Genomic DNA, 22,282 nt, shown 5'->3' with positions numbered 1-22,282 from the left:
TCGGCAGGCAATTATACAATAATGATATTAAATAGTGGGGCAAAATCGGCTGCCAGGCCACCGGGAATTGTCCCGGTTCTCCCGGTGTCCAGTCCGCGCCTGATTTCCACAGACACGCAGAATGTGCAAGTCATATATTGCATTTTTGGGGCTTTATATTCACAGACACTAGTCCATGTCATGTTTTGATTCAAGTGTACTGACGTTTTTATGACTGGATTCTACGACTGTGTTTCCGCATCCCGGAAATTATTAGGGCGGTATGTCTCAGAATAGTCAGTGCAATTTGGGAAATAAATCAGTTAATTTTTTATGTGGATGTGTGTAAATATTCAAATGTAATCCCCTTTGTAATCGTTAAAAATTTCATAAGTAACTGTAATTTAATTACTCATTTTTTCGTAGTAACTGTAACTAATTACAGTTACATTAATTTTGTAATTAAATTACGTAACGCCGTTACATGTAACTAGTTACTCCCCAACACTGTTTAAAATATAAATGTAAATGTATGTATCAAATAAATGCAGCCTTGGTCTGCATAAGACACTTTTTTCAAAACATTAAAAAAAAAAAAAAAAAAAAAAAAAAAAAAAAACATTCTGATTGGTAGTCTTTATACTGCACCTGTACATGTATTTAATTTTATTTAATAATTTTAATATTTCAAATGTAATGCAATCCCAGATTTACCATTCAACCCTGCTGAAGACACTTTTAATTATCTTGCTGAGGGGAAAACCTCCACTCGGCATTTTAGAACAAATTTCTTGATAATAAAAACAATAATCACAGCTCTAAAATAGTTATAATATAAATAGTTTCATGCAAATGTTAGCATGAGAGCATTGCATGAACGTTGATGCATGAAGCGCAATTTGCTGATGTGAAATGACTCCAGCCTCAGGGATGTTTTACATGGATTACAGCGCTGCAGCTTCTGATGCTGAAATCCTGCAGTGACAGCAACGTCCCCCAAAACCGTTCCAACTGCGGCCTTAAAAATGAGATCAAGGGGGCACTCAAAGCACCGTCCTCATCCTGCAGCTAATATTAAGCTCCTTCTTAAACCCAGGCCCCAAATATGGGCCGGAATTATCCATATTTTAACTCAACAATGCCTAATTGCCTAATGCCTTAAAGGTTTGAATGCTAATGTAGGCCTTTGATCCACGCTAAGCTAAAGTCAAGCTGGGTTGACCTCTCGTACCTATTATTACTCCATAACCTGGTGAGCACTTCTGCGGAGGGCTGAGGACAAAAGACTAGGAAAAAGCCTTTTAAAAGATGAATTGCTGTGTGTTGTATCTGTGGAGGATTATCTTTGAATGGAGCTGCAGGCTGACACAAATTGCCTCCCAGAAGCCATTATCACCACCACTGTGTTTAGTGTTAGTCTTTTAAAAGCATGCTGTTTAAAAGCATACATCCAAAAAACATGCAATATTAGAATAAATTGAATAAAACAGCATGCTGACTTTATTTAGTGTGTTATTTAGTGAGCAACAATAATAATGGTACAGTATAATTATAAATTACATAAATAAATCATAGTTGTGCTATAAAATAATTATGTTAATAATTTAGCAGTTTTCATGTCAAATACTTGAATGAATTTCAAGGCTTTAAAGGCGCATTGTTTTTTTTTTTTTTTTTTTCAAGAATAACACTAGTTAAATATATTATTAATATTAGTTAATATTTATTAGTTTTACTGTAGTACTGTTGCATTAATAAACAGAACACAATAATAACTCATGCATAGTGCAATACTAATTTTCATCCACCACTGAATGACTTTGAATTCCAACATCCAGTAAATTCTGGGTTGGGAATCTGCCTTTCATGTTCTGGCTGTTTTGATGTTACATTGTGGAGATTAATGTAGGGAAGAGAAAGGTTATATAAGTTTTAAGCTGAAAATAGATGACTTCAATATCATCTTCACAGACTAGATAGCTTAGTAAAAGGCTATGTGAGTGTGAGTGAGGTTCTGAGAGCATGATTGAGAAGTGAAATAGTGAACAGGTGAGTAAGAGAATAATGTGTGAAATAATGAAACATTTAATAAATGCATGCATGATTATATAAACTTGTGATTTAAGCTTAAATAAGAACTTTTGTGGTTCTGCTCACCTCTGTCTGAACCATGTTGACTCTCTGTGAGCGCAGCTCTCTGATGCAGTTGAAGATGTCCACCACACCTTCACTCTCGGCCATGTCCAACATAATGTCCACTGCAATGAAGCAGCCTGTTCTTCCAGCACCAGCACTGCAGAAAATACAGAAGAACATCAGGCTTTTGGCCTCATGATAACCTTCTACCAGCTCCATTTCTGCTGTAAGACTGTAATTAAAGTGCAGTTAATACTGTCACAAAATTATATTTCAGATACTGTTCTTTTAAACTGCCTATTCAAAGAAAAAAAATATTAAGAACCACAACTGTTTTCAACACTGCTAACAATAACTTTTTGTGTGTCAAATCAGCATATAAGAAAGATTTCTGAGGATCATGTGACACTGAAAATATACTGTATATAAAAATTTAAAACAGCTTTTTTGTTATAATATGGCACATTGTTTTTACTTTATTTTTGATCAAATAAATGCAGCCTTAGTGAGCATTGAAAACTTATTCTATATATTAATTTATCATTACATAGAAAACATTTTTATATAGTTATGTTATAAAATAACCCTAGTGATAAACACGACATACAGAAAGTGTTAAATTGCATTAAATGGCATTATATTTTGCAAGGTTCCCACACTGTACATGTCATGATTTTGAGATTTTACTATGTTTCTGGGGACATTTTGTCCTCACAACATGGCCAAAACACATTCATGAGACTAAGATTTCTGCTAAGATCCAAATGTTAGGTGTTACAAAAACAAGGCTCTGGCAGACCAAGATGCTTGTGTGTGTGAGAGAGCATTTGGACAGAAGATGTGCCATCAGTCAGGCTAAAACGACACACACACACACAGAGCAACTCCACGGTGTCACAGATTGGCCGTCACTCACGGTGATTAATGGTGCAAGTGGTAAACAACTGACAAAAAGAAAGCAAAGGACGGAGAGGGATAGACAGGGAGGATTTCTTTACCCTTTACATCCTCGGTCATTTATTCAATATTATCATCATCCCCTAATTGCCAGACATTTTCATTAGTAAAGCCTACTGGATAATAATTGATATGCACATTTCCAATGCATCTAAATTCTCAATATAATCAGTTGTTTTTGCAGAAAAACTGTTCTCAATCTCAAACAGTACACAATCTACTACATGCCTTCTGGTGGACCTTTTAGTAAAAAACATTAAAATGCCCAGTAGCCAATATTATTCATTATATTCAAATTCTTCCCTTCCATTACAGATACAAATTTCATAAGCAACTTAATGTACAGTACTGCTCAATATGGTACATCAGTTTGTGTTGTGACAGATTTGATGACCAACATTATTGGTTCCCACATATCCAATTACTGACGTCTTGAGCAGCCAGGACATTCTGCTAAAACTCTTTTTGCATTTCATGGAAGTAAGAAAGTGTTTGAAAACTACTGTTTGAATACAAATCTTAATCTCTGCACCAGGAGCCCCTGACACTTGGGCTAATCCGCTCTAAAAGTTTCTTTGTCACATCTGCTTCGTCTCTGGGATTGCAGGGGCGACTTCAAATTTAGACTGCCACTTCACAGTCTCCTGCTGTCACCTTTCATTCTCAAACCTTCTTCCCACACGGCCCCCAATTTCTCCCCACAATTGTGAGAGCGAGTCTGTCTATCCGTGCATCCATCTGTGAGCACGTGGGCATGTTGTGGACAGATTCATGGGTGAATGTCTATCCATGTGCCGAAGCATCCTACGTTAGTGTGAGAATGTGTGCGTGAGTGCTCATGGATGTGTGAAAATCGTCTTCTCTTCCATCTCCCTGGGTTCTTTTACTGTTACATGAGAAGTTAGTTACGCTGCCAGCAAGCGATCATCTGGACTGTCAAACATTTGAGATAAAATAAATGTTTAAACGAAATAAACGCTTTCACCTAATTTCACATTAAAATGGTTTAAATTTGTTTTAAAGATGCATGTCGTTTATAAGTAAATAATGGAGCAAGACCTTCTGAAGGGCAATGTTTGTATGGCAGAATTCAATATCATGGAAGCTTGACATGTAAAAGTATCATATACAAGATCACATATAGAGTCAAAAATATTCTAAAAACCTGGCAGGGTTTTTTTTTTCATTATATAAAATAAATACCATATATAATTTTTTTTTTGCTTTTGTTTATATTTTTAATTTGCTTTTATTTTTATATTTTCAGTTTTTTTTTGTAATTATTATTTTTTTTGTTTTTGTTTATATTTTTAATTTGCTTTTATTTTTATATTTTCAGTTTTTTTTGTAATTATTATTTTTTTTTGCTTTTGTTTATATTTTTAATTTGCTTTTATTTTTATATTTTCAGTTTTCTTTTTAATTTACATTTTTAAGTTTATCAGTGTTATTAGCTTATTTTTTTAGTTTATTTAGTTAATATTAATATTTTAAATTAGCTTTTATTTTTATATTTTCAGTTTTCATTTAAGGTTTTTTAATGTAGTTTTCTTTCTTTTTGTACTTTATTTCAACTACCAAATATTATTTTTAATAGTTTTAGTCAACAATATAAAAACAATAATGCATGGGCTCTTTTAACTTTAGCCAGTAAACAACCTCTCAGAAATCTTTAGCAACTGCATAGCCTTACTCAGCTAGTTTTATTCTAAAATGTTAGCAAATCAAATTAATTATTATTTTTAATACTAATGTAAATGTTATTATTATTTATTTTATCTAGTGACATCCATATTAACAAATTACACAGAGCAGCCTGAGGACCAGTAAACAAACCTACACCAGCAGCCACCGAGAGTCCTCAGAGAGAATGTCTTATTTAAATAATCAATAGACCTCTCATTGTAGAATCATTATCACACCATCAGTCTAACTTTAAACCAGAACCTTTGACTTACAATAAATGTATGTAATGAGAGTGAGAAAGGGACTGTAGGAAGAGATGCAAAGAGGTTTAGATAAGAGCACACCTGCAGTGTACCACGATGGGTCCTGCGTCTGGAGGATTGAGGAACTTGACCTGGCGGATGAAGCCCAGCAGGCCTGTGGCGTAGCAGGGAACACCGTGATCGGGCCAGCTGGTGAAATGGAACTGCCGGATTTCCCGAATCTCATGGTGACCCTTCTGCAAACAGGAGCATGTGGTGAGCTTAATATCAGCAGGTGTCACCATCTGAGGGTAACAGGTAGGTGATTATGACAGAAGATGGCTAGGATTACCAGACCCAATAAAGCCATGTCAATAACAATCAACACCATGTGGTATTTTCTGGCAGTGTATACAGTGTAAATACCATGCAACAATCGGCACAACATTATGGATAACCCGACAAAAGTAAAATGAAAAAAGAAAAGAAAAGAAAACCCCATTCAAAAGTTTACTTCATTCTTAATACTGTATTCTTACCTGAATGATCTGTGTTTTTTGTTTAGTGATAGTTTTTCATCCCTTGTTTGTCCTGAACAGTTCGACTGCCTACAGGTCCAACAAATTATTTGGTTTTCCAGCATTTTTGTATATTTGAAATCCTTTCCAACAATGACTGTATAATTTTGAGATCCATCTTTTCGCAACTGAGGGACTCATATGCAACTATTACAGAAGGTTCAAATGCTCACTGATGTTTCAAACTTTTTGATCTCAACTGTAACTTTCAGAAATTTCTGATTTGCCCTAAACTGAAATGTCAGTCAGGGCCTCATGGTCAGAGTTTGAACCACTTCACAACTACACATGTGGTTCGATCTGTGTGAGCGCTGAGGCTTTACACAAACCGTGTTGTGTTACAGTAGAAACATTTTCCCATTACTTCCTTACTAGCACTTAATGCTCTGATACGCTTTTAATTATAATTTGGGATTGAGAGTGGCATAATCCGTGCCTGGAGGTGCTGATACCACCGAGAGAGAACCCGTGTAGTGTATGTGTGTGTGTGTGTGTGTGTGTAACTGAGCTAAGCTGCTAAAGATGACAAGAGCTAACAAAAGCTGGAAAAAACAAAAACAGAAGACTCTCTGATATCCAGCGCTCGGGAATGAAATCCATAACTAGACAGACATAAGGCCACTCAAGTATGGTTTTAAAGAGAAGTTAGCTAATTCATCTAACACTGAGTATTAATATCACCTTTCATAATTGATCATCTTCTTGAATGACTGTAATTAAACCATTTGACCATGAAACTCTTGGAATTCAGAATACTATAGTATGCGGAATTTGAATCACAGATCTCTTTAAGAGGGATAGATAGATAGATAGATAGATAGATAGATAGATAGATAGATAGATAGATAGATAGATAGATAGATAGATAGATAGATAGATCTTTTATAGTTCTAGATAGACCCTTAATGGTTTTATATATAAACGTATACTTTTATACTCTAAAAAAAAATCAAATATGAAAATGCACATCCTTTATTAAATCACTTAATAACTAGACATGTGACCGAGACAGGTTTTCATTATACATATTTTAATTTAAGATTTAAGCAAACTCTTGAAAAGACAAGATTTCGAGGGCCTTTTCTCTGGAGAAAATATGAGAATCAGAAGACTTGAGCAAAAGTCCCTGTTTAATATCCATTTGATCTCATTAGATCTCCTCTAGGAGGAACTAGAAAACATCTCTAGTCATTTTCTGCTCCCACTCATTATGAAGCACAACCACGCGCCGAGAGGAGGATGTACCCTAACAACTCTCTTTCAAAGTTGAGGAAGCGTTTGAAAGGCAGCAGCCTCGTGAGACAGATGGATTGAGTGATTTAAGAAAGTTGCTGATGACATGCTGTTCCAGACCGCGCTCTCCCCCTCAAAAACGACTCCCAAACACTAATTTCTCCCACTATCAAAGCTTCCCTCCCTACATCTGTTCTGTTTGGATTACAACACTCAACTACAAAACTCTACCCACTCCTAAGAGCTTTCTCTGCGATTCGCTTTCGTTGCAAAATATTGTCTGTTGGCTTATGTTAAGATCTTGTAAAGTTTGTTTGTTAGAAGTTTGTGGTAAGGTTTTTTAAATTTCTTTTGTATTTTTTTTATTTTTATATTTTATGAAGATCTGACGACAAGCTGTTCCTGTATGATAAGAACAATAAAACTGACTGAGTGAGAGATGCATTATGGGCTTAAACACAAGCTGATGGATCATATGGTATGGATGAACATGAGACTAGATGAAGAGATTCATGCAGAGAGTGCTGAAAAGTTAATTTTTTAATGTACTTGAGAAACAAAATAGCATTTTTCTATTATTATTATTATTATTTTTTTTAGTATTCACACACATTCTATTTTTCCTTTTCTATAAATACTAATAATTGTATATTAATTCAATTTTAGAACCATTTGTATGTAAACTCATATGACGAAACCTGAGCAATGAAATATTTGAGTGTAGATGGAGGATGGGTTTTTACCTTCTGAACAGTAAAAGTCCTGATCACATATTCTGCAAGAGGCTCCGTTTCAATCAGCGTCACTTTGATGTCTCCGTACACCTCGGTCTCATCGGGCCAATACCGGACGCATTTCACCTTTATGGACACATAGAAATCCACACGTACACATTACTACACAACACCTGCATCTTAATTTGTCTGGGTATTACTCTATTTTACAGCAAATTGGCATTTGCAGAAACAGTATTATTAAACAAGTCCCTGATGACATTTTGAAAACAGAGAGGTGTAATTGGCCACCTGTCAGACAGGATGTTATCTCTCCATGACCGACCCCTGTGGTCCGAGTTCACTGGAGCCAATCACTGAACACCGCTCAATTACACTCAACGTGACATCAAACGGCTCTCATTAGGGATGTTGTGAAGGACTTGTGCACCTAATTGTGCTCGATTTTAGGATGTCCTCCAAAATGCTTAAAGTTTCCCTTGTATATAAAGAACCTTTTTCTATTATAAAGAGCCTTTTGCGGAGTGGAAAGGGTCCATGGATGTTAAAGGTTTTTCATGGAAACATTAATGCCAATAAAGAAACTTGATGTTGTAAGTGCATCCAGGATGTGTACAGGAATGGAACCCACGACCTTGATGTTGCTTGCTATGCTCTATTCCTTGAGATACAGAAACATATAGCACATTTGCATGGAATTCTTGCTTCCAAAATTGCATGAGCACCCACCTCAGGTTTATATATACACTCCGTTTAACCACGGGACCGTAATTAAATGTGTAGCAATTGGAGGAGCGCTTCGTAAATAACATTCTTAATCTTGTGATATTTATTAAGGAAAGAGATAATTACTAGAACCCTACCCTGCCCACTTCCACCAGGTTGGTTACCATGACGATACTGGCAGAATTCTCTTGCCAAATCATCCTCCAGAAATCCCTGACTGTTTCCTGCATGGGGCCTACAAGAGAGGAGGAGGGACACATTTAGAAGATCATGCAATACTCACAAAACAACTAGAAATAAGAAGAAACGTTTCCTTATTGATTCACAGACAGTCCCTGATGAAGAGAGCATCACAGACCAGCATGACTGTCCACATTAGTATCATAGGTCTATCTTTCTTGTGAAGATGGTTAACCAATGCAGGTTAACTAATCTAAAAGACTTATCATTGTAATTTTACAATTTATTTGTAATTACTATTACTAATAATATTATTGCAATGTATTTCTTATTTTGTTTAATATTTCTAATTAAAAAAAAAAAAAGACAGGTCATCTAAGATGTAGATTTTGGAGTTTAGGGTTTGTTTCTTCATCGGAACAGATTTGGTTTAATTTAGCATTACATCACTTGCTTATCAATGGATCTTCTGCAGTGAATGAGTGCCAACGAGAGTCCAAACAGCTGATAAAAACAATACAAAACTCCACAAGTAATTGGATATTATACTGTTCTGATGAAGAAACACACTTTTTATTTTTATTTTTTTATAAATCTTGAATGTCCTATGTGGGAGTACATTTCAGCTAATGTTCTTTTTTGGGGTAAACAAATCCTTTAAACTGTTCACTTTATGGTGTGAGTTGGTTCTTGTAAAGAGTATATTAAAAACAAACTGAAACGTTTCTATTTAGCAATGCTTACTTTGCATAAAAACAAATTGGATATCAATTAGGGTGACATTCAACTTAATTCACAAACATTTTACACTAAATACAATCAATAAAGCTAAAAACAACAACAACCTCATTTATGAATCAGAAGCCCATGAAGTGCAACATGAATTTGCCGCATGCACAGATGCATGCTGGAAACCAGAAAATCTGTAGATTGTGTTCATGTCAGAAGTCTTGTCTTGGTTTTGCCGATGCTGTGCCTATGTGTGTTATGTGTTTTGTTAATTACCTTGTGTGGCTATGTAGTGCCTTGGTCTGTGGTAGCCCTGGGAAACAGAATAAAAAAGGAAGATGAAAATGATACAAATGAAACTAATTTTTATACCTGCACAAACCGCATGCAACAGTGAACTTGCTTAAAGTAAACTTTGCTTGAATCTAATTCAGCACTCAATGAGACATCGTAATTTCACCTTTCTGACGCCTTGGGTTCATTAGCATTTTAATCACCCTGAAACAAATTGGTGACCAATGTAGCCTTGCTCATGTCAGGCTTTAAAGCATCACTGCAGTTTACGACCGGGTCTGTGGTATGACGGAGCTGGTAATTGTTTTATTATCAGGAATGAGATTGGGTAGCCTGATTATAGCTGCCGCAGGGCGAAAAGCCTCGTGCTGAAGCATATCCGCACAAGTTTACTTCCCATTTTGCAATGATCACAATCATATCGACTGTGTCATTATGGTGTTTAGATCAAGTTAGTGTGTTTGGAGCAGCCAGGGAAGCACTTTCAATCGAGCTGTCGCTCGCTGTGGACATGGAGCATTTGTTTGAGTAATTTGCAGAAACTCAGAAGAGCGCTTTAAGTGCAGAAATCCCTTGTATCCTTCATTCGTTGCAAGCAAGGCTCTCAGGAGCATAGCATATAAATGTTGTATTAATCTATTAAGCCCTTCTTTAACAGCAAAGAGGGAAGTTGTTCTGACATTTTATGGTGGTTACGTAATAAACAAGACTTTAAAGGTCATAAATGCTATGTTCAAACTTGCAGATCAGTACTTCTGTATCAGTATATGCAAAACTTTTTGTATGTTTAGTTTAGCTAGAAATAAGGAAAATATTGAAATCTTAATATATATGAATATATGCTATAGTTCCAAAGTGTAGGGTTGGTAATATTTTTTATGTCACTTGTGCTCTTTAAGACTACATTTATTTGATCAAAAATGTAATACAAACAGTATAATTGTGGAATAGTACATTCTTTAATAATAACTGTTTTCCATTAGAATATGTTTTGAACTGTAATTTATTCCTGTGATGCAAATCATTACTCCAGTCTTCAGTGGCAAATGTTCCTTCAGAAATCATTCTAATATATTTCTTATTATTATCAATTTTGAAAGTATTTGTTCTCCTTAAGTGTTATTTTTTATTATTATTATTATTTTTTTTTTTGCTGAATTAAAAGTTCATAAGAACTGCATTTATTGGAAGCAGAAGTTTTTGTAACAGTACACATTTATTTACTGTCCCTTGATTAATTTAATGCGTCCTTGCTTAATAAAAGTAATGAATTATCATTTGAATAATACATTTGAATAATAATTTGAATGAACTGATAAAGAATGATGAACATGAATTAATGTATATTATAATAATGTATTAATAAATATCATATTAACATGACATAAATATAATCATACAATGTGAAATATACTCACATCTATGTAGTTGGCATTTATGTAGTCAGAGTGGGGGTCTCCCTCCAGCAGTTGCAGTCTGACACGAGTGTGATCGTCTGTGGGGTCAAATATTCACAGAAGAGCCGGTCTAAAGTTACACATACACTTTAAAGGGGAGCTACACATGCATGAGCTGTCCAGGAAACATAACTGTACTGTACTGTGCTGTATACACAATGTCAGGAGTTATGTGTGTGAAACAATCACTTTCGGACAGAAAAAACCCCCAGTCAAATTCTAAATACACTTCTTCTAATTTGTAGATTAAAATGTGTTTTTTATTTTTTATTTTTTTTTTCACCAGGGTCAAATACTTCAGGAATATTTGAGTAAAAAATTTAAAAAAAAAAATTAAAAATAAACACAGCATCTAATGAGTATGAGAACTATGCCAGCAATCTCCTTTAATAAAAGACAACACATTTAGTGTGATTTACCAATGGTGCTGATGAATTATGTGCTTTTTGAAAGATCTGCAATCTCAGCGTAACTTCCTGCATAAGGAAGACTTTTTTTTTTTTTTAATATCTATAGTGACGGGGAGCCATTTTCAAAAAATGTTTCTGTTTCTAAGCAACACAAGTCCGGGTGCCCCAAGTTCAAAATTTGCACTTTAGGGAATTGACAATAAGAATCAGACCATTTTCCCATCCAACGAAGTGGATGTACAGTTGACCAGTGATGCAATAGATGCAATTACTCCAGCACGGCCAATCTTCATCTTGTCTTTGCTATAAACACTTGACCTGCTCATGTTTAGCTCAGGCACTACGTCTTTCCTCCCTTGAAAGGTGAAGCTGCATGTCTTAGCAATTACGACGACACTTCTGGAAAAGGGGAAGAGGGTGGAAATGGAAAGAGAGGAGGGGTAAAGGAAAGGTCTGACACTAGCTCCGCAAACTCGTGTGGCGTTCTGCTTTGATCACATGGAGAATGCAAATGCGCTGTTGAGGCATGTCGACTCCAAGCCAGCGGATGTTCTCTGATGGCAGGCAGCTCCGCAGAATCCCTCCTGATTTCTCTCAGTCTTTCCGTTTTTTTTGTTTCTGAGGAGAAGCAGGTTTGTTTCTGGAGCTGCAAGCGGGTCGTGAAGGTTGTTTACTCTCTGACAGCCCCTCCTTCCTGTCCAAACTTGCTGCATTTCTTATTCTGTCAGCTCAAAATTCGCCAACTTTTATTTTTTTTAACTTCAGACTTTTTATTTGCTCCTTCTCTCTCACTCGCCTCACAAACATCTTTGCACCGGTGGTTTGGTCTGTCTGCTGACCTCTCTGCTCCCCGAAAGGGAATGTGCATGAGGGAAGCAGAAAAGAGGGAAATGCAGGGATGTGGAAAGAGAGAGAGAGAGAGAGAGAGAAAGAGACAGGGCTAATTAGACGCCACTGAGTCAGTTGTCATAACAGCAAGTGCTTGGCAGGGTTTTTCTCCGCAGTGAGGGGCCAGACACAAAGCTCTAATTGGGAGAGAATGACCGGACTGCAGACGAGCGCCGTGATGCATGGGTACAGTAGTTCTGAGTCAGCCTGCAAAACTATCCAGATGTCTGGATGATCACCTGTTTAGACATGTATGAGAGGCGTTACAGTGACATGATGATGAGTAGGGATCTTAATTCTGCACCATTTGCACCACAGACATGACTCATGTAGTCACGCAGTTAAATGAGAATAGGAGTGCTATTAGTTGTCTAAATATTGAGAGTAACTGGTTTAAAAAAAAAAAAAAAAAACTGGGGTCATGAGCCATATTTAGCTGCTCTTTTGACTTAAGTCAATAAGCAATGACCCAGAACAGTCTAGTAAAATATAGCACTATTCATGAAAAAGCTTTTTAACAAAAATATTTTATATGTACACAGCAGCTTCAATATATTTTACATTATTCAAATGTAAATCTGGCAGTAAAACATTTTAATGCACAGCAACCTAGATAGCAATAACAGAATATACTGTTTGAATTGGAAAATTAGATTTTGATTGCTTCCATTGTCCTCATTTGTAAGTCGCTTTGGATAAAAGCATCCGCTAAACGACTAAATGTAAATGTAATTGTAAAAAATAAGTTATAAAATTACAGTGGCAACTTTAATTATATAGAAGAAGCATCTGCAAACAAATTCTGCATTGAGCCCTTTTTGCAATGACTTTCAAGGTCACTAAGATACTTTAGTGCCATGACATTCATTAATTTTTAAAGTTCATTATAGTTTCCAAATACTTTCTAAGGCCATTGCATCTGTTATTGGCCTAATCATGCTGATGCAATCATTGAACAACAACAACAACAACAACAAAGCACAACAAGCAATGTTAGGCTAAAAACTCAGACCATGGATTTCAGGTGCAGTGGTAACATTAAAAATTTTTTATTTTGCACCTCATCCTAAAGTAAATGTATCACAAAGAGAACAACTCGGTTCTTTTGTATGTTTAAAAGTACAGCACCCTAAAAATCTCAGCAGTCTCTTAATCAGCGTTCTCAAGCCTGTGTCCTCGTCGCTGCTCTTCTATATAACCTCAGTGTGTTGTCAGCTGGCCCCAGTGCATTATACACCTAAACAGCCTATTAAATCCCTGCTCGGCAGAAAAGAGGTTCCCGTGTCAAATGGGCCAAGTGCTGTCGCACACACCTCATGGCGTGAGAGCGAAACACTCTAATCCAGTTTAATCCATTTCCACCCGCTCTAGGATAAGACGCTTTGCTCATGAAGTCTACCTGAGAGGGTTTTAGAAAACAGCAGAAGTGTTTATGCGAACGCTTGAGAGCTTGGTGTTAGGACAAGTGTCATCCTAATCTGAAAGGGATTCATTTCGGAAGGTTAATTTGCACCAATGGCAATAAAAAGGATATTTTTTTTGCAACATACGCAAGAATTCATATTAAAGAAATTAATTTCTATCTGTTATCCGCGCCATTTTGTAAGGAAGTGATCCTATTAGTTTATATGACTAGTATCTTAATTTTGTTTCTCATAGACAGTAATGATATTAAATGGAGACTCCTGCAGGTCTTTTCTACTTCTTGAATGTTTACTTCCTTAGAAATCTCTCAAAAGCTGTTCTTCAGCAATCAAAAGTGGAATTTAGATATCAATTCAAACATTTCTTATCAAAATTAAAAAGTTGATGCTTGAATAAAGCATAAGAGAGTTCTCTGAGCAACCTCTAAATATTGATGATGTCTAAATCCACTAATCATTTTAATGTAAATGAAGTATAAATCTGACTAGGTGTCCTTTCCCAGTTAAGAGCATTAATCGATGACGATAAACAAACAAAACAGAAGCGAGAGTGTAATACACTACACAGCTCATGTAAATGCTAATACTCCAGCTTTGGTCAATACATCAGAGGAGGTTTTTTCTTCCCCGCAAAGACTTCAAGGGAGCCTGACGATTCTGGCAATGCTACGTGAAGGGAATAAATGTCAGAATTTGAGGAGCTCAGAGAGAAGAAATGAGAAGGTGTCTTCATCCAGACACATGGATCCACGCATGCAGAGCACTTAAAAGAGCAAGACACGCTCTCCTGTGTTTGGACTAATTAAGATGAACAACCTGGACATTTATTATTCAGCAGGTGCCTTACCTTGCATATTTTAACCTCAGATCCACAAAGGCATCGATGCTAACTGGTTAAAATGAGTGACGGTTTGGATAATGAGCCGATGTGTGCTGGTTATCCTTTGGGGGTTTCATCCCCCTTCACGGGATGGTTACGTGATGTTGGTGTTCACTACATGAATTGCATCATGTGAGAGCTTTACTCAGTAACACAATCGAATTCAGTTCATACAAGATAAATGAAAATTTCCTCTGCACTACAAGTAGAGTTAATAAACAAAGTGACAACAAAAAAGAACACAAAATCCGAACAAAATTCACACATTTTTCATATCTTTTTTGACAGTCACACAGGGTTAGAATGATATGAAAGTTAGTAAAAGATGACAGACCTTTTATTTTTGAGAGAACTATGCCTTTAACTATCCCACCTCATATAGCTTTGTGGATTAGGCAATCCCAGAATGCACAGTGACAAACTTTTGTGGAGTATTTTTTTAAGGAATAATAAGAAAACAACACTTTATTTATTTATTTTTTGCTCATGAGAATAATGAAGATATTTACAAATAAAATATTCATATATAAAAATAAAAGCTAATTAAAAAAAATATTAGTAACAATAATATTAAATAATACTGATGATGATAGTTGGAACAGAATTGTGATGCAAGTGAAGTTTTTTTTAATGTTCATGACTTTTATAAATTCATCAAATGCCTGTAAAAATACTTTGATTACAGGCAAGTACAGAGCTGCAAGTCCTCTTTCAACATTCCATTACCGAACTTCCCCTGTTTCTCTTTCTGTTGTGTTCTCTGTGATGTCATTGCCCTCTGTTTTAGGATCAGACCCGGCCTTAGGTGTGCTGTGACTCATCCGTTCCTATTCAAACCTGCTGCCAAAGCATTTCTTGCAATCTCAGTCCAAACAGTCTAAGCAAAGGGGCTCAACAGCACACATTCACCAAATCATAGTAGGCTCACTGTCTGCACATACCTCCCTGCCTCCTGACCATAATTGACGAAATATACTAATGAGGAATCATTTGGAGAAGATACAAAAATCTCAGCGTACAAAGGAAAGCAGAAATTGCTTTTGTAGGCGAGCAGGAGTAAATACAGCCATCTTCCCAATCACCCCCACCCTTCTCGTTCTCTGATATGTAAATGTTTGCCAATAACAGTTTATTTTGGGTGTAGAGTCTCGTGAATTATAGATGACCATATGGGCTTGAATGGCTGACACTGCCTGCTGAAACACTGAAGGGATGAGCGAAACCGGACAGATGTCTCTAATTGAAACGGCTTTCCTCATCTCCCATAAATTGTCAAAGTTAATCAAGGGATGCACGGCCAATTTGTTTGTGGGTTAATTTTTTTCTTGGCTCAGTTTGTAAGACATTGCTCAAATTTGGGGTGGTTAAACATGCATTCACATAATGAAATGCTTCACAAAACAACGTCCTCCTTGGGCTAGTAGACTTGAGACTTTTCAGCTCTTAAAAACCCATTATCCAAGTCCAAATGCAATGCATTTGGTTATATTAAATGTAGCCACATGTTAAAGCCACAAAGCTATCCCCAAATACAGGGACCGATCTGCTTCATAATATATGTATTCTAATTACTATCGTTTTCATGTTTTTTTGACAGTTTTAGTTAAGATAAGATTTAAGTTTAGGTGTCTTTAAGCAGTCAATTAACTATTCCAAGAATGTTGTGCTAAATGTAAAAAAATACTATAGTCTAAAGTCACAATTACAAGCAAAGCAACACCCTATGCACCTGGTGTTAAATAAAGCCATCTCCCTTATCTCCATTTTTCACTGTTCTTTCCACAAAAAAATTATCCTTTGTACTGATTAACAGCCTGATGGACAGTTTTCATTAGCAGCTTGTATAATTAAATGGGTTTAACTAATAGCAAATTCATCATAATACCCGCTGGCCATCAGTGACTGACAGGCTATTTCATTTGGCCCAATGTTTCGTCTCATTTTAAGAGCACCGTGACAGTGACAACTAAATGTTTTAGAATAAATATAATGAAAACAACCAGATATCATTTAATGGTGCTATATTAGCAAAATAATTACCAAAGTCTATCATGGTACTACCATAACAATACGATATTACCATAATACCATGATTTGACATCTTCAAAAGTATTCTTGGTGAAATAGATTGGTGTACCATGTTCATATTGTTTTTCCATGGCACTTTAAAATATACTGAAATTCAAGTACTATGGTACTATTAGTACCATGGTGGATTTTGGTACTTTTTTGAATGAAGTGGTTCAGTACCGTGCAATACTGTGGATTTTCAATGTGATCTTACTTAGGAACTTGAAAACCATACATGAATATCAGGGATCCAGACTAACTATTTTTACTAGGAGTATGTAGCCCCTGAATAAAATTATTTAGGAGCACAAGCAGAAAATTTAGGGGCACACCATATATCAGTCTGCAATGCAATCATTCACATATTTTCCCCATTTTAACTGTGTTACTGACAAATGTTTTGATAATAAATAGACTTAACTCATAGAAATTACAATGTGCATGTATTCTTTTAATTTTAGAGGGATATAAAACAAATATATATGATATGATAAAAGTACTATTGTTTTGCATTAAGTGCAGTTACTAATAATATTACATGTTCATTGCTTGTTTATTTCATGTTTATACACATTTGACAGTAAAGCACTAAGCTTGATTTGGGAAACTTACAATTTTTTTTATTAACAACAGTAACATGCAACATATATATATATATATATATATATATATATATATATATATATATATATATATATTGTTCTCTTATTAAATGTACTATTATTCTTCTATAGTCTTATCTGGAACTGATCAACTACTGATTTAGTCACATATTGAAGAAAAGTTTGTTTTTCAAAGCACTTTGTGTTTTTCTTACTTCATACACAGAAAAGAGCAAAACTCTGTCAAAATCTGATTTCTTGATGATTTGCAGCTACAGTTAGTGTTACCGCTTCTTGTTTACTACGTCAGCACTGTTTGATCTTTTTATATGAATGCATCTCAGTAGATCTCACAGCAACCTTTATTCATTCTGTGGTGAATTCAAACACTTCACTGGATATCGCAGCGCTGTGCAGTAACAGTGCTGCGAAATCAACTTTGGTTCCCGAGTAAAGCAGTTCTGAGCTCAGACAAGTTTGTTTGCATCGCTGTCCAGGTTGATAAATGGTCCATGCTGTGCACCTCAAACAAGGTTTACCGTAGCATAGTAATTTTTCAGCATGAAGAAAAATACATAACCATTGTTGCGGTTGAGTAGTTAGGTGCAGTTTTCAAGTTGAAAGAAACCCAAAAGTTGACTTAAAAAACACTATTTAGGATCCTTGTTGTTTCAGTACTCACAAGCGATGATGTTGCCGTAGCGATTCTTGTTGCGGTTTTCATCCTTCTTGGCAGTTTCCCATGGTGCTGTTTGTCCCTCAGCCAGACCCTGGAATCCAATCAAGAATATTTCTTAACATGTTCATCCATTACAGAGATTGCTTTCACACATATAGATACACATAAACCTCGGCCTATATATATATATATTTTTTTTTTGATAGCTAAAAGACATACAAGTTAAACATTTCACACTTTGAGATGCTTTTCTGAAATAGGTGTCTGTTTTCCCTTGAAATCACTGAAAGACTCTTGTGTTTGGAAGAATCTGGTAATTGTAGACTCATCCTTTAGCCTTCGGGCAAAGACAAGACTCTGAAATGTCAGACACGAGTGCTGAATGGTGGCCACTTAAAGCCGTAGAGCAATCTTCATCCTGTCCAGCACACACAAGACAAGCCATTTACGGTGATAGATCTAGAGAAACAACGGTGTTCTGCAAAGTGTCTGCATTAAAGAAAGACTTCATAGACAAAGTGATTCAAAACAAGCACATTTTAAAGATGAATAAGAGGGGTGATGGTGCAATTTAGTGAAGGTCTACCTTTAAAAGACATCTCTGTAAAAGAAGAGCAACAGAGAATCGACTGAGAGATAAAAGTTCATTCACAGACCACATGATGTCTCTTTTCTTCATTAAACTTTTTTCACTCAAAAATTTGGGGGGCAAGTTTCATACAGTAATTTCGGCACTTGTAAAGATATTGCACATTGTTAAGATAAGGTGACCTCTAATAATAATAAGTGCAACTGAATCATGTCAGTTAAAAAAAAATATTAAAAGTTCATTGTTTACAGTGTTGTTAAAGGTGCAATAGGTGATTGTCTTCAGAAACATTTTTTGTTATACTGGTTGAAAGTCTCTTCACATCCCGATAGCAATCATTAAGTTATGTGGTTTAAATGTATTTATCTGTATTTATATATTTTGTGGAAGGCATAGGACCAAGAAATGTACATCCAATCAAAACGCTCGGTCTACCTGCCTGTCAACGTATGTATCTGCATACCTCTTTGCACCCTGTTCGAGCAGACAGAATACGTCATTAGAGCATTCACGCACACTGTGCAGATAGAGCTAAAATGGCAGACAAACATCAACAACCCAGTCTTCCTTCTTGGTATTGTAGTACTTTTAAAGTTTTCTTGCTGGTTAATGACACATGATGTAGCCCGGCGGTTCCCAATTCCAGTGCTCGCGAACATATTTTACATGTCTTGCTTAGTTAACACACCCGATTCAGATGACCAACTTGTTAGATGTGAGCTACATAAATGAACTGTGCACTGATCAATAGGGTCCCTACAAGGTGTTCATTGCTCCCTCCTCCCTGAGCAGGGGTTTGGAACATGGACTGGAATTGGGAACCGCTGATGTAGCCTATTGTAGTAAGGTTGTCTCTGGTATTCTGGTCTGTGAGCATAAATGCGTTCAGGGGGCGTGATCGCAGGGAGGGTGGGACGTTCGCTTTCAGTGCTATCAGGCTAATGTTAGCATTTTCCAAGATTTCCTATTGCACCTTTAAGTTCTCATATGGTTCTCAGGTGGAAACTTTTCTTAAATCTGATGCAATAGACCAGGATTTCATGTTACATGTTAGAATTTACTAGAAGGTTTTCACAGTGCATACTTGTTATTACTGACATGACCAGTTTATATAATTAAGGTTTAACAAAGAGCAAATCGATCATAATACCTGCTGGCTATCAGCGAATGACAGACTACTTCTTCATTCATCTTTTTTCAACAATCACAACTATATATTTTAGGAAAATATAATGTCATAACTAGATATTACATAATGAATTGTATCTATTGCATGAATTGAATTCTATCCATCCATCTATCCAGTATTGCTTTTTGGTACCTCTATTGATGTAGCAGCATTGATCAATGTACCAAAAAGCAATACCATATGAATAGATGGATAGAAAATAATAATAAAAAGGTAAAAAGTAAATAAATAAATAAATAAATAACCAAACAAACCAATAATATATATATATATATATATATATATATATATATATATATATATATATATATATATATATATATATATATATAAATGAAAAGTATTATTGACAAAAAAAATTGTTCCATCATGCATCACTACATGCAGAAGTTTTTAACTGGTTGGGTGAATGAATAAGCATCAGATAGGGTCATATATGTACAAAAAATGTTTTTTCTCTCCCAAGGCTGTTCAATGGATCCCATCTGGAACTAGAGAAGCACAGAAAGCTTGAACATACAGACCGTATCATCTCTGCTGTACTGTCCCTTCACGTGCATTAAACGTGATCTGGCACCTGTAAAAATCGAAACCTCGCAAAGACTCATTTTTATTTAATTGCTCTTTCATGTGTGAATTAAACCCGATCTGGCAACCCTTCCAATAAATCAGTCACATTCATTCATGCACAGGGATGCTGGGATCTGGCAACTCTGCCCATGTTCTCATTATTATCACGGTGCAGGCAGGGTAACTGAGTCAGTTATAGCCAAACTCTCTGTCTGCCTGACAGAATGTGATGCTAAAACTGTTTGATGGTTTCTTAATGATACATTTTGAGACATCCGGAGAGAATCGCTACACAAAAACCCTTAAACTTCTGTCTTCTGGCAGTGAGCTAAACTTATTCTTCATTTGTTCTGTACCGGATTCCTCATCCACCCTCCAAAAATGTCCTCAGTGGAGCCTCTCTCGTCTTCTGATCTTCTGTTTTTTATACTATTAATACTTCAGAGAAGTGATGAGAAGACAGTGAAGAATAAAACGAGGCGTGTGTGTGGACACAAAGACAACAGAGATGCTGTCAGACCTCTTCCTACCTCACACTAACAAACAATTCATAATCGTCTTCACCAGCTACATTTCTTTCTCACTTTGTTATTTTGTTATCTAATGCAATGACATTCACACACTGAGGGTTTATGTAAGTGTCCAAATTCTTTATGGGGCCACTATAACCTTCTCCATATTTATACGTACCATTAACTTCTCGTTGTTTCTTATCTCTGTAACGTGAGCACAGATGTAGGATCACACATATGGCAGGCTGAGATTAATGATGCGATTGTGCTGACATACACACATAGGTGGCCATCATCTGCTTTTACCAACATGATCAGATCTGCATCACTCACTCCCTGTCCATCACATCTCATCCATCTCCATTCCTTCTGGCCACTCTATTAGTTTGTTCTAATTACGTCTCATGTAATATTAGAGGTGCAAGATACAATAAAGCCCCCAAAAATGAATATTATCAAGTGAGAAATATGACATTGTTTATTATGAAGTATTCGCATTTATTTGACTTTATCTTAATAATCATATTTTCAAGTCATTTTTCACATTGCTTACCAGCATTAATCTATGAATTGTGAAAATAAATTAAACATTGTGTAAACATGCTTACATACAAGATTTAAACAAAATATGGGGAAGTTGTGGCCTAGTGTTTAGAGAGTTTGACTCCAAACCCTAAGGTTGTGGGTTTGAGTCTCGGGCTGGCAATACCACGACATGTGTTCCCGGGGAATCGAACCCCCAACCTTGTGCTTGATAGCACAATGCTCTACCAATTGAGCTACGGGAACACTATTAATTAGTATTACTGACAAATATGCGTCAAATTAAGTTTACAGCCGCTTTTTGTAAATATTTGTAACTTTTTAAATATTTTTTAAATTACAAATATTTAATTTAATACTTTAATTTATTTAGAATAACTTAAAATATTAATTTTGATTAATTTTATACTGATAAACAAGTCCAGATCTGAATCATTTTATGACATTTATCTTCATGTGAATGTATTTTAGTTTATTAGCTAATTAGCTTGATACTCTACTTGAAAGAGTTAAAAAACTGAAAAAAATCCAATTATTGGGCACTAGTAACAAATACTGCAAATCTCATTTGCAGTAAAAACCACCTCCAAACTCACAATAAAACATGCATTATGGGAAACGCAGTATTTGCCCCTAATGTGCTCTCGCTCATATCAGCCAGTCTCAAGCCAGTAAGCAAACACTCCATTCGACTCAATGTAAATGTACTGAGTTTCTACTCCTTCACTGCATATTAGGAAAAATGACTTATTTTCGGCAGCAAGGATAGAGATGGGCTGATGCAAAAAGCTGCCAACTTCATTCGCAGGCAAACCTGTGAGGCAAATCAGGTTAGAAGAGAGAGGCGATAACAAAAAGGCGTTATAAAAATGTCTGCCTTGATGAATGACCCTTTAAACACGGAGGCACAGGCTCTGGTGCTATCAAACTGCCTATGACAGGAATGAGCTGCCAGCAATGCATCGATCTGATGTTTACCTCAACACTTCAGATGG

At 35.9% G+C, this 22,282-nt stretch overlaps 1 protein-coding gene across 9 annotated transcripts in view; it reads right to left on the bottom strand.

The window, feature by feature from the left end:
- Positions 1–22,282, bottom strand: part of LOC132160797 (receptor-type tyrosine-protein phosphatase T) — a 236,362-nt gene that overhangs the window by 14,818 nt on the left and 199,262 nt on the right. For all 9 annotated transcript variants that reach the window (XM_059570487.1, XM_059570489.1, XM_059570490.1 and 6 more), the window contains 7 exons: positions 17,888–17,975; positions 10,893–10,969; positions 9,457–9,493; positions 8,409–8,506; positions 7,555–7,671; positions 5,103–5,257; positions 2,137–2,272 (listed from right to left, as the gene is read on the bottom strand). In XM_059570487.1, the coding sequence (XP_059426470.1) occupies positions 2,137–2,272; positions 5,103–5,257; positions 7,555–7,671; positions 8,409–8,506; positions 9,457–9,493; positions 10,893–10,969; positions 17,888–17,975 (708 nt within the window). The remainder of the gene's footprint in view (positions 1–2,136; positions 2,273–5,102; positions 5,258–7,554; positions 7,672–8,408; positions 8,507–9,456; positions 9,494–10,892; positions 10,970–17,887; positions 17,976–22,282) is intronic.

Source organism: Carassius carassius, chromosome 17 (genome assembly GCF_963082965.1).
Source record: "Carassius carassius chromosome 17, fCarCar2.1, whole genome shotgun sequence".
NCBI classification, from domain to species: domain Eukaryota; kingdom Metazoa; phylum Chordata; class Actinopteri; order Cypriniformes; family Cyprinidae; genus Carassius; species Carassius carassius.
The sequence above is the reverse complement of the archived record's forward strand: the minus strand, read 5'-3'. Positions and strand labels throughout refer to the sequence as shown.